At 27.5% G+C, this 13,302-nt stretch overlaps 2 protein-coding genes and 1 long non-coding RNA gene across 10 annotated transcripts; 2 read left to right on the top strand and 1 right to left on the bottom strand.

Moving 5' to 3' along the window:
• The first annotated feature begins 45 nt into the window (after window positions 1-45).
• LOC136075225 (uncharacterized) lies at window positions 46-5,611 on the top strand. Of its 8 annotated transcripts, none has more exons than XM_065787724.1 (4): window positions 46-178; window positions 292-343; window positions 1,824-4,449; window positions 4,576-5,611. In XM_065787724.1, the coding sequence occupies exons 3-4, from the start codon at window positions 3,123-3,125 to the stop codon at window positions 5,550-5,552; spliced, it is 2,304 nt and encodes a 767-aa protein (XP_065643796.1). In that variant the 5' UTR covers window positions 46-178; window positions 292-343; window positions 1,824-3,122; the 3' UTR covers window positions 5,553-5,611. The 8 variants fall into 8 exon arrangements, with proteins under 8 accessions (XP_065643796.1, XP_065643794.1, XP_065643790.1 ...); XM_065787722.1 differs by having other exon boundaries at window positions 49-153; window positions 292-359; XM_065787721.1 differs by having other exon boundaries at window positions 53-178; window positions 292-359.
• A 1,210-nt stretch (window positions 5,612-6,821) lies between these two features.
• On the top strand, window positions 6,822-7,601 carry LOC136074269 (uncharacterized). The gene has a single exon (XM_065786574.1). It carries the CDS (start codon window positions 6,822-6,824, stop codon window positions 7,599-7,601), a length of 780 nt encoding a protein of 259 aa, XP_065642646.1.
• Window positions 7,602-10,869: 3,268 nt separating this feature from the next.
• Window positions 10,870-12,276, bottom strand: LOC136074844 (uncharacterized). Its single transcript, XR_010635496.1, has 3 exons — window positions 12,114-12,276; window positions 11,267-11,989; window positions 10,870-11,189 (listed from the first exon to the last, which is right to left on the bottom strand). It is a non-coding gene; the product is annotated as an uncharacterized LOC136074844 (long non-coding RNA).
• Between the last annotated feature and the right edge of the window lie 1,026 nt (window positions 12,277-13,302).

Raw genomic sequence — 13,302 nt, 5'->3', positions numbered from 1 at the left:
AAAAACATCTAAATAAACAAGGTTTTCCTTTCAGGTATTAAATACTTCATTTGAATCCATTTTTTATAATTCAAAACGTTTATTTCAAATAAACTAATATGTTAAAAAGTGTGTGCATAATGCAATAATGTTTTTTTGTATACACATCAAATTGTATGTGAAGATTTTTGTATAAGAAGTATCCTTTTTTTTGTTTGAGTTAATATTATGTTTTATTTACAGTTTTTATTGTTGTATGATTTTTCAAACTATTTTTGTAACATTCATTAATACTTTATATCATTTTTTTAGCACAACTGCTTTTCAAAACAAAATAGAATCAAATCAAGAAGATTGTCATTAAGTTAGTTGTTTTATGGGTAATCTTTTTATATAAACGCCCTTTTTCAATGATGCTTTCATTTATCGGTAGTAGTAGTAGTAGTAGTAGTAGTAGTAGTAGTAGTAGTAGTAGTAGTAGTAGTAGTAGTAGTAGTAGTAGTAGTAGTAGTAGTAGTAGTAGTCGTGGGTGGTTGTAGTAGTTGTTGCCGGCATCTTTAATGCTCGTGAAAGAAATCGTTTTTAATTTATACGTTTTATGTTGAGCTGTATACTTTTATTTAGCACAGCTGCTGTTCAAGATTATTAATAAAAAAACTATTAATGACTTATATGAAATTAAAATGACTATAAATGTAGTAAACGGTAATAATAATAAAATATATATAACTGAAAACATCAAAACTGTGAATGTACGATATCACAAAATAAAAAATTAACATTAGTATTGATATAATTACGTTTACATTTCAACAATAAATTAAAAAAAAAAATTTATGCCATTTTTAATTTTTTTTGTTTTTCCAGTTGATTAAAAGTGTCTGTCAGAACTGAACTTAACGTTTAGTTCAAAGACTACGAAATATTTCTGTATCATAAAAGTATTGAATAATAAATTTATGTTTGTTTAGATATGTATATCACACATATACATATCTAAACAAACATAAATTCAAAGATACAAATGCACTTTTTATCAACGCGTAAACAAAAACACAAATTCATAAGTATACACGTACACATTGACATATACGTATATATACGAATAAATGCATACATACACATATATACATAAATATATACATATAAACACACACGTTATTTATTTATTTTTTATTTTATTTTTTATTTATTATATATACATATTTATATATTTCTATTATTTTATTATTATTCTTATATTTTTTTTACTTATTTTTTGTTTTATAACTTTAAAGAAATTCATAAATAATCGTATTATAATAACAGCATGATGTACGTTTTAAAAAAAGAGTTTTTAGGATTCGTAATGAAAGAAAAATAAAAAAATAAAATATATATATTTATGAAATCCAAACATTTGCATTACAGGTTGATTCAACACTCGCTATAAATAAATGTTTATTTTTATAGACTGGAATTCAAAACTCAAAAACTAAGTTTAAAATTAAAATTAGTACCTATAAAATTGTATTTTTACTTGAATTCTCTAGAGTTAACAATAATTATTTGATGTTTTTCAAATTGCTAAGTTCACAAAGTACATTGAGTTTTGTTTACGAAACCTTTTTAAAATATATAAAATTGTTATAGTGTAACATACAACTTTATTCAAAAACATTTTCAAAACAAACATAATTTTATATATATAAAAATTTTTTAAATATAATAATAAAGCGCTGCATTTGAAAAAAGAGAAAAGTTTAGTAAGAAGTTGAAATTTTTTACTTAATAATTGATAGTAAATTTATTTCAATTAAAATAAAAACTCTTTATAATACATCTAACCGCACGTCTATTTTTAGGTATTCAATCTTTTTCAGAAAATTTATTTTCACGCAAGAAACTACTTAGTGAAATTCAAGATTATTTTTTACAAGATGCAAACAACTCAACTTTAGTATTATATGGAATGTCGGGTGTCGGAAAGACACATATTACCAGAAAATATTGTGAAATATCTTATAACTTCTATAAAAACTTTGTTTGGATTGACGCTGCATTCGGGATGTTACAAACTTCAATGAAAAACCTATGTCAAATATTAGGTATCGAGGTTCAAGATTCAAAAGGAGATTATTTTAATATAAAAGTGATTGTTGAAAAAATTCACAACTATTATGAAAATACAAAGACTTTGTTTATTTTTGACAATGTCGACGACGAAAGTGTTAAAAACTTGTCAATGTACATTTCAATAAAACCGAATTCATTTAAGTTGATTACCTCCCAATGGAGAACGTGGTCAAATAATGTAAATAAAATGCTAGTTGATGTTTTTTCTTCTGATGAAGCATTCGCTTATGTTAAAAATAATATTAAAGAAAACAGCGACGAAAACTTAAGAAACTTAATTAAAGAACTTGGTTATCATCCGTTTGCAATTACTCAGGCAATAAAATATATAAATATACATACTATTTCGATAGAAAAATACATAAATCGATATAGATCGAAACCATCAGAAATATTAGACAATATTAACTTTCCAACCGAAGAAGAATCAAAGTCTGCAATAAAAGCAATTAACTTAGTTTTGATAAAATTAGAAAAAACTAAACCTTTTCTATTTAAAATATTAAGCTGTTTATCTCATTGCGACGGTCAAAACATCAGTAAACACTTTATAACACAAATCTCAAATCAAATGGAAACAAACGACGAATCTTTAATAGATGAAGCCATTGGATTACTAATAAGTTATTCTTAACTAAACTGTTTTGGTGATAAAAAATATACAATACACGAACTGACACAGTTAACAAGCAGATGTTTTCAAAAGAGAAATTCAAGCACAAATACATATCTTGATTTAATCGAAAATTGTTTTAAAGTTGAATTAAATGAAGTAAAAGATCACATGGATTACGGAAATCATTTTGTTTTTCATTTTATCTATATGTTTCGTACTAACAGGAAAAAAATTTTCGGAAACCTTCCATCATATGACGGCTTCTATTTAAAAATTATTAGTATGCAAAGGTTTATTTGAAGAAGCAATCGAAATATTAAAAGCTGTTCAAAGGTTTAATACAGAAACTAATGGTGAAAATAATGAAATAACGCTTGATACAAAACATAACATCGCAAGTTGTTTAGACAATATGGGGAAATATAACGAAGCTTTACATATTTATTATTCTGTTGATAAAATACGAACTGAAATTTTAGGTATCAACCATCCGTCTTCAATGTCAACAAAACATAATATCGCTCTCTGTTTGTACAATATGGGAAAATATAACGAAGCTTTAGAAATTTATCATTCTGTTGATAAAATAAAAACTGAAATTTTAGGTATCAACCATCTAAATACAATGGCAACAAAACATAATATCGCAAGCTGTTTGGACAATATGGGAAAATATAACGAAGCTTTAGAAATTTATTATTCTGTTGATAAAATACAAACTGAAATTTTAGGTATCAACCATCCAGAAACAATGACAACAAAACATAATATCGCACTCTGTTTCAACAAAATGGGAAAATATAACGAAGCTTTAGAAATTTATTATTCTGTTGCTAAAATACAAACTGAACTTTTAGGTATCAACCATCCGTCTTCAATGACAACAAAAAATAATATCGCAAGCTGTTTGAACGATATGGGAAAATATAACGAAGCTTTAGAAATTTATTATTCTGTTGATAAAATACAAACTGAAATTTTAGGTATCAACCATCCGTCTTCAATGACAACAAAACATAATATCGCAAGCTGTTTGTACAAAATGGGAAAATATAATGAAGCTTTAGAAATTTATTATTCTGTTGATAAAATACAAACTGATATTTTAGGTATCAACTATCCAGAAACAATGAGAAGAAAACATAATATCGCAAGCTGTTTGGACAATATGGGAAAATATAACGAAGCTTTAGAAATTTATTATTCTGTTGATAAAATACAAACTGAAATTTTAGGTATCAACCATCCAGAAACAATGACAACAAAACATAATATCGCACTCTGTTTCAACAAAATGGGAAAATATAACGAAGCTTTAGAAATTTATTATTCTGTTGCTAAAATACAAACTGAACTTTTAGGTATCAACCATCCGTCTTCAATGACAACAAAAAATAATATCGCAAGCTGTTTGAACGATATGGGAAAATATAACGAAGCTTTAGAAATTTATTATTCTGTTGATAAAATACAAACTGAAATTTTAGGTATCAACCATCCGTCTTCAATGACAACAAAACATAATATCGCAAGCTGTTTGTACAAAATGGGAAAATATAATGAAGCTTTAGAAATTTATTATTCTGTTGATAAAATACAAACTGATATTTTAGGTATCAACTATCCAGAAACAATGAGAAGAAAACATAATATCGCAAGCTGTTTGGACAATATGGGAAAATATAACGAAGCTTTAGAAATTTATTATTCTGTTGATAAAATACAAACTGAACTTTTAGGTATCAACCATCCGTCTACAATGACAACAAAACATAATATCGCACTCTGTTTGAACAAAATGGGAAAATATAATGAAGCTTTAGAAATTTATTATTCTGTTGATAAAATACAAACTAAAATTTTAGGTATCAACCATCCGTCTACAATGACAACAAAACATAATATCGCAAGCTGTTTGTACAAAATGGGAAAATATAACGAAGCTTTAGAAATTTATTATTCTGTTGATAAAATACAAACTGAAATTTTAGGTATCAAACATCCAGATACAATGGCAACAAAAAATAATATCGCACTCTGTTTGAATAAAATGAGAAAATATAACGAAGCTTTAGAAATTTATTATTCTGTTGATAAAATACAAACTGAACTTTTAGGTATCAACCATCCGTCTTCAATGACAACAAAAAATAATGCCGCAAGCTGTTTGAAAGATACGGGAAAATATAACGAAGCTTTAGAAATTTATTATTCTGTTGATAAAATAAAAACTGAAATTTTAGGTATCAACCATCTAAATACAATGGCAACAAAACATAATATCGCAAGCTGTTTGGACAATATGGGAAAATATAACGAAGCTTTAGAAATGTATTATTCTGTTGATAAAATACAAACTGAAATTTTAGGTATCAACCATCCAGAAACAATGAGAACAAAACATAATATTGCAAGCTGTTTGTACAAAATGGGAAAATATAACGAAGCTTTAGAAATTTATTATTCTGTTGATAAAATACAAACTCAAATTTTAGGTATCAACCATCCGTCTACAATGACAACAAAACATAATATTGCAAGCTGTTTGAACAATATGGAAAAATATAACGAAGATTTAAAAATTTGTTATTCTGTTGATAAAATACAAACTGAAATTTTAGGTATCAACCATCCAGATACAATGGCAACAAAAAATAATATCGCAAGCTGTTTGTACAAAATGGGAAAATATAACGAAGCTTTAGAAATTTATTATTCTGTTGATAAAATAAAAACTGAAGTTTTAGGTATCAGCCATCCGTCTACAATGACAACAAAACATAATATTGCAAGCTGTTTGAATAATTTAGAAAAAAAGCAAGCGAGTTGTTTAATTATTTGATTATTATATTAGTTTTAATATATATTAAGTTTGTTTGTTAATAAAGTATAATTAACGAACGCTTTTCTTTAAAATTTAGAGAATTCCGTATTTAATTTTTATTATGTTAATCCTAATTTTTAATAATTGTTAAGAAAAAAATGTTTGATATATCTATATATATATATATATATATATATATATATATATATATATATATATATATATATATATATATATATATATATATATATATATATATATATATCGAGCTCTGGACAAATTTTGGCGTCACGGTAAGGAAGGAGGCGTGAACTTCCTGGTTAAATGCACTTCCGCGGTGTTCTGTGACAAGACCGTAAGGACTTCTTGGGGCACCTAAAAAAAAAAAAAAAAAAAAAAATATATATATATATATGTATGTATATATATATATATATATATATATATATATATATATATATATATATATATATATATATATATATATATATATATATATATATTTGTATATATATATATATAATATATATATATATATATATGTATATATATATATATATATATATATATATATATATAAATTAGTAAATAACACATATCTAACTTTTATCTTCTACTTGAAGTTTCACCATTGCTGGATCATTAGGAAGAGTTCCTGATGATCCAGCAATGATACTCTTCCTGATGATCCAGCAATGGTGAAACTTCTAGTAGAAGATAAAAGTTAGATAGGTGTTTTTTACTAATTTATTATTGCTCTGTTCTTTAACCCAATAGTGCCGGAGGTATTTTTTTGAGAATTTTTTTTTTGAAACTTATTTTACATGTTGCTTAGGGGTAAAAATGATTATACATGAAGAGATTTTTTAATTTAATCTAATTTTTTCTGTTTAACACCCCAAAACACCCACGTTTCTTTACGGACGCGTCGGCACTTAACGTAAAAAAAAGTAAATATTTAAAATAATGTATATATTTTGAACCTCTTGATTATCACGGAAAATTAGGGTTATAGAAATATATAAAAAAATGCAAACTTGACTACATAATAGGAAAAATAATAAAAATATGATTAAAAACGCTATTCTTTAAAATAATATTTTATTAAATTATATAAAAATATTTTTTATAACTTATTTTTAGGTCTGTGGTCTTTTTTTTTTTCCGCTTGAGGTTTTAAACGGAAACGGACGTGTTTTGCAGCGTGGTAAAAAAAAAAAAAAAAAAATTTATTAAAAATACAAATGTAAAAAAAAAATATATATATACATTTAAAAATTAATCAATATGACAGTTACTCTCGTGGAAATAAAAAAGATGATCAAGAATATGTTGGACGAATTTGAGAAAAAAACGGAAGCTATGCTTAAAAGACAAGAAGTAAATTTCGTAAATATAATTAACGCAAATTTAAAAATAACAAACGAACGTTTAGATAAAGTTGAAAAGCTATATAATGACAATACAAGTATTTTGAAATTATTATCAAAAGATGTTGAAGAGTTGAAAATAAGCTTAAACTTCCATGAAGAAATTTTTGAAAACAAAATAAAGACCGCCATTACAGTCGTGGATAAAAAAAAAGAAACAAACGACAAAATAAAAGGTAAGAGTGAATTTGTTTATGTAAAAAATAAATTAAGAGAAATAGAGGACCGAGCAAGAAGAAATAATCTAAGGATAGACGGAATAGAGGAAGCTGAAAACGAAACCTGGGAAGTGAGTGAGGCAAAGGTTCTAAATTTGTTTGAAGAGCAACTTGGCTTGGTAAATATAAAAATTGAGCGAGCGCATCGCACTGGTAACACGGTCACTAAAAACCCGAGGACTATAGTTCTCAAATTGTTGGACTTCAAGGATAAAATCGCAATCCTCAAAAAATCTTCAAGTTTAAAAGGAAAAAATTTATATATTAACGAGGACTTCTGCGCGGAAACAAACCTTATTCGAAAAGATTTGCGTGAAAAAATGAAAGTGGAAAGAGAGTCGGGGAAATTTGCATACATATCGTACGATAAATTAATCGTACGTGATTGGAAAGAAAAGGAAAGTATTTTATGTCCTTAATATACTATTTTCTTATGAGTATTTATTTACCTTTTTTTGCTTATTTAAATTTTTTACTTTTTTCTTTTTTTTTATCAAAAATGGCGAATAATGTGTTTGACCAATTAGATTTTGAAAAATTAAATTATGATCCTTTTGAAGATATTCTCTTGAACAATCTTTCTGATGACAACTTAAATATTTTTTTAGAAACTCAAATGAGTTTAATTAAAACATCATATTTTGATCCTTATGAATTTATAATCAAAAAAGATTTAAACTCATTTTCTGTATTACACTTAAACATAAGAAGCAGGCGGCAAAATTTTGAAAATTTTAAAGAATTTTCATTTATTATAAATTACTCGTTCGACGTCATATCTGTCAGAGACTTGGCATGGATTCAGAAAGTCCTCTAGAGTTGAATTCGAATTATAGTTTGGCAAATTACAAACTAATTAGCCAACCACGAGGAAGCAATAAAAAAGGCGGAGGACTGGGTGTTTACGTACTTAAAAAGTATCAATTTAAAATAAAAACGCAATTAAGTGTAGCAAATAACAATTATGAAAGTCTTTTTATTGAAGTAATTAATGCAAAAAACAAAAATAGTATAATTGGATGCGTGTACCGACCACCTAGTGGTAAAATTAGATCATTTCAAGACTTTATCGAAAAAAGTATTTTAAAAACAAACAACGAGAAAAAAAAATTATTTATCCTTGGGGATATAAACTTGAATGCACTAACATACCAGAAATTTCCAAAAACAAAATCTTTTTTTGACATGTTATATTAGTACAATGTTTTGTCAGTAATTAATAAACCGACTCGGGTTAATAGAACTTCTGCAACTGCAATAGATAATATTTTTATTAACAATCTCTTAGAAACATCATTTGAGGCAGGAATATTTAAGACGGATATTAGCGACCATTTCCCAATATACATTACCATAAAAAATATAAAAGTTATTCCAAATGATCAACCCAAAATTTTATATATAAATAAACGCAACCTTTCAACTCATAGTAAAAACAATCTTACGAACAAATTATATTTAGAGAATTGGAGTGATGTTTATAAAAGTCAAAATGCAAATGAAGCATGTAATTTATTTTTAGACAAATTCCAAGAGATTTTTAATGAAGCTTGTCCAAATGAAGTATTAAAAATAAAAACAAAAACACTTGCTAATCCATGGATGGATAAAACACTTATTAAATGCTCTAGAACCAAACAAAAACTGTATAATAAATTTCTTAAAAATAAAAGCACAACTAATGAAAAAAATTATAAAGCATACAATTATTTTTATATCGATCTTTTAAAAAAAACTAAAAAAAATTATTACAGTAAACAATTTACTAATTATAAGCTGGATACTAAAAAAACATGGGCTGTAATTAATGGCATACTAGGAAAAAATAAAAATAAAATTTCTTCGCTACCCAAACGAATCAATATAAATAATAATGATATATTCTGTCCTAAAGAAATATCCAAAGAGTTTAATACATATTTCACAAATGTTGGACTTGATCTAGCTAACAAAATTACAACACCCCTTAATTCTTATAAAACCTATCTAACACCATCAAATGATAAAAGGTTGTATGATTTCGACTTGACATTAAAAGAATTTGAAACGGCTTTTTCTTCGATAAAAAATAAAAATTCATCAGGATTTGACGGTATTCCCAGTAATATACTAATTTCAAATAAAAAAAGCATCAGTAGACCATTGTTCTATATAGTCAAGCTTTCACTGGGCCAAGGAATATTTCCTGATGTACTAAAACTCGCAAAAGTAATTCCAGTTTATAAAAATAATGATCATGCAAATGTTTCTAACTACAGGCCTATATCATTGCTTTCTGTATTTTCAAAAATATTCGAACGTGTAATTTATAATAGAATCTTTGACCACTTAACAAAAAACAATTTTTTTTATCCAAAACAATTCGGATTTCAGAAAAATCTTTCAACTGAACATGCGATTATTGAATTAGTCGATCAAATAAATAATGGTTTTAATGAAAATAAATTTACCTTAGGTATATTTATTGATCTAACTAAAGCTTTTGACACTGTTGATCATTCCATCTTGTTAGAAAAATTAAAGTATTATGGGGTAATTAATAAGGACTTCAATTGGATTAAAAGTTACCTTACTGATAGAACACAATATGTTCATAAAAAAGAATTCGGAATTCTTAAAGTCTGTGGAGTACCCCAAGGATCAATACTAGGCCCTCTCTTATTCTTAGTTTATATAAACGACTTAAGTAATGCATCAGTGAAATTAAACCCAATTATGTTTGCTGATGATACAAATCTCTTTCTTTTCAACTATAGTATCAAGCAACTTTATGCTGACATGAACTTTGAATTAAATAAGATAAATGATTGGTTTCAAGCAAATAAACTCTCGTTAAACGTTAAAAAAACAAAGTATACATTATTTTATAAAAAGTCGCAAGAAGTAAACCTTCCCCTCAAACTACCAGATCTTTTTTTAAATAATAAAGAAATAAAACAGGAAGACTCTTTAAAGTTCTTAGGGATACTTGTGGACAAGCATTTATCTTGGCTTCCCCATATTAAATATTTACAATCAAAAGTTAGTAAAGCCATCGGCATGATGTACCGAGTTCGTCCTTATGTTAATATTATATGTCTTAAATTAATTTACTTCTCTTTAATTCATTGTTTTATCAGTTACGCCAATATTACATGGGGCAGCACGCAAACTACTAAACTTAAAAATATACTTAGTGTTCAAAAACATGCTTGTAGAATTATATACGAAAAAAAAAGAAAGGGAGCACACGAAACCCTTAATGCTTGACATGAAAATGATGAATATTTATGAAATAAATATTTATCAACACCTAATTTTTATGTATAAGTTTACAAATAACCTAACTCCAGTAAATTTTAATTGTAAGTTTAAAAAAAATATAAATGAAAAGTATTTCCTTAGAACAAACCAATCAAATTTTTTTAAATTGCCTAAGAAACTAAACAAGTTTACAGAGTGTTCAATAGCATTTTGCGGACCAAAAATATGGAACTATTTTAAAAAAAAAGAAGCTAAAAAAGATAATATGGTAAAATCATTAAACTCATTTAAGTTGCTAGCAAAAAAACACATTTTTAATTCGGAGGAATTACAAGAACTCCGTTAAGTTTAATCAAAATAGTTTTACTTTTTTATTCTTTGAAAAATTAATTGTACTTATCTTTTGTAGTTATTTATGCAATGGTGTATATATTTAAAATCCTTGAGTATTTAAATTTGAAGTTTTTACATCTTACTTTTATCTGCAGTTTATTTGAACATTTTGACGACATTTTATTTTTTCAAGGGGCTCTATGAAAAGATTGTGGTGGTATTGTGTCACCCATATCTTCTTTGAGTCCCGGTCTGTTTTTTAAATTTTCTTATTGGTAGTTTACAAAGCAACCAGGGTGTAGAGCAACATCACAACTTTCACATCTAAAATTGCTTCTGTCATGACAATATTGGCAAACTCCTTTTACCTCTGTTTTTGTAACAAAGTGAGCTCTGGTGTGGTCGTACCTAAAATAATAATTTGATTTTACCTTTAAAATAAAAGAGTATTATGATAAGTAACTTTTGTATAAAAAAATTGTTAAAAAAAATCATAAAAGTTGAAAACCTGATTGCTTGCTTGCTGTTGGTAGATAGCCTGGATACCTCTCTCAGGGGAACTAACAAGCTGTATTTATGGTCAGAGTGATTCATTAACATAAGTTCAACTGACTGTCGAATAAATTCCAACAATGTAATCTCATATACCTTCTTCTCTTCTTTTCTCTTTTTCATCTTACCCTTGTTTCTAATAATCCTTTGCCTACTCTTTGCGAATTTGGATAAGCCAGCTGCATTAAGATTATCTTCAAATTCAACATCTTCGTGATGATTCTTTTCCTGATCCATTAAATATCGGTTTCTCCAAGTGTAGCGATACAATCGCCAAGCCTGAATCATCTGCACGTTTAAGAACCATGTCCAGAGTGACCAATACCACTATTTCAGACGGGTTGAGATGCTGTAGTTCTCTGTATTCTGGTTAAACAAGTCAACTCCACCCATTGTCTTTTTTTTTTTTTTTTGTAGTTATTTTAGGTGCTCCCAGAAGTCCTTACGGTCTTATCACAGAGCACCGCGGGAGAGCATTTAACAAGAAGTTCACGCCTCCTTCCGTACCAATGTCGCTTATTTGGCTAGAGCTGGCATCGAACCTCGGACCTCTGGGTTCTGAGCCAGAACTCTAACCACTGCGCCACGGCTGCTCTGCTCTTGTTGTAGTCAATCACCATACGGGGACAAGAAATCTTGATATATGCCTTGTCCTTGCCACTGTACCTCTCGCAAATACCTGGTAAATAAAAGCAATATTGGAGCCTTTATAAATTTGAGATTTAGAATTATAAATAACTTGTATTATTTCAAACAAACTTTTATTTTTTTAAACTCTAAAACTTTAAAATGAAAAAAAATACCTGCAGGGTTAGGACCAGTATAATTACTCCCAAGAACTACAGCTTTGCTATCCATCCAGATGGTTACACAGTTGTTATTATCATAAACCGATTTCATAGTACCTCTGGTCATTTCCTTTTTAGCCTGCTTCTTAGTAGGCATCGGTACACCTATAAGCCTGTTCTGCCGGACAGTACCTGAGGTAAAATGTATTTTAAGATTAGGCTAAACAAAAAAATTTCAAAACATACCAAATAAACTATCAAAAAACTAACCTACAACGCCCCAGCCATGTTCTCCCATATGATGAAGAAGATCAAAAGATGTAAAAAGATTATCACAGGCTACTTTGGTCCCTTTCTTCAAACCATACTGTTAAGAAAGACTCAAAACAACATCTGGGCCCTGACCTAGCCCATTGTTTTTAATTTTTGTTTTCAACCCAGCATAAGGTTGATAGGCCAAAAGTTCTCCCTCAGCAGTTGCTAGACACCAAACCTTCCAGTCATACCTATAAGTAAGCTATATTATATATGTATTGCTTTACTTAAATCGAGATTTATTTATTGTCTAAAAAAAAGCAAATAAATATAACGAAACAAAGATTTTACCTTTGAGGCTTTTCTCGAATGGCTTGTTTCAGTGGATGAGGTCAAAATATCTGACCATCGTCTTATCAACACTAACAAACTCAGCTTGATGCACTTACCTTTTTGCAGAGCTATTAGTTTGATCAAAAAGTGGGCGAACTTTCCAAAATGCATCAGTGAGATCTACATCATGCTCATCAACAAAGTAGGTAAACTTGAGCACATCATTAAAAATGTCCCTAGAAATAGCTCTTTTGATGAACATATTTTGAGCGTCTTCTTTTTCTTCCCAATACAACCTTCTATTAGCAGGTGTTTTATAACCAGTTACATACATAACTGCAATAGAGGTTAATAAATTATCCTTGTTCATAAGGAACGCCTTCTCTGGGTATCCTTTCCTGCAACCATTCTTTAAGGACATATTGGAAACCTAGTTTTTTGATATAATTTTTAACTCTTACGATAATAATTTACTATATGCTAGTGAAGATAATTTTATTTTTTTGAAAAATAATTGTCAAAATGTATGCTTCTTATTTATTTAAAAAATTAAAAATATTTAATATTGAATGATCTAAATTGATTGATTACTCAGATAAAAAAATTCGCGACAAAA

Source organism: Hydra vulgaris, chromosome 01 (assembly GCF_038396675.1).
Source record: "Hydra vulgaris chromosome 01, alternate assembly HydraT2T_AEP".
NCBI lineage: Eukaryota > Metazoa > Cnidaria > Hydrozoa > Anthoathecata > Hydridae > Hydra > Hydra vulgaris.
Note: the sequence above shows the minus strand (reverse complement) of the source record. Positions and strands in the feature narration are given on the sequence as shown.

Bases quoted from the DNA above. Each gene is read 5' to 3' on its own strand.
- LOC136074269 (XM_065786574.1), top strand. From the start codon at position 6,822: ATGACAGTTACTCTCGTGGAAATAAAAAAGATGATCAAGAATATGTTG.
- LOC136075225 (XM_065787718.1), top strand. From the start codon at position 3,123: ATGGGGAAATATAACGAAGCTTTACATATTTATTATTCTGTTGATAAA.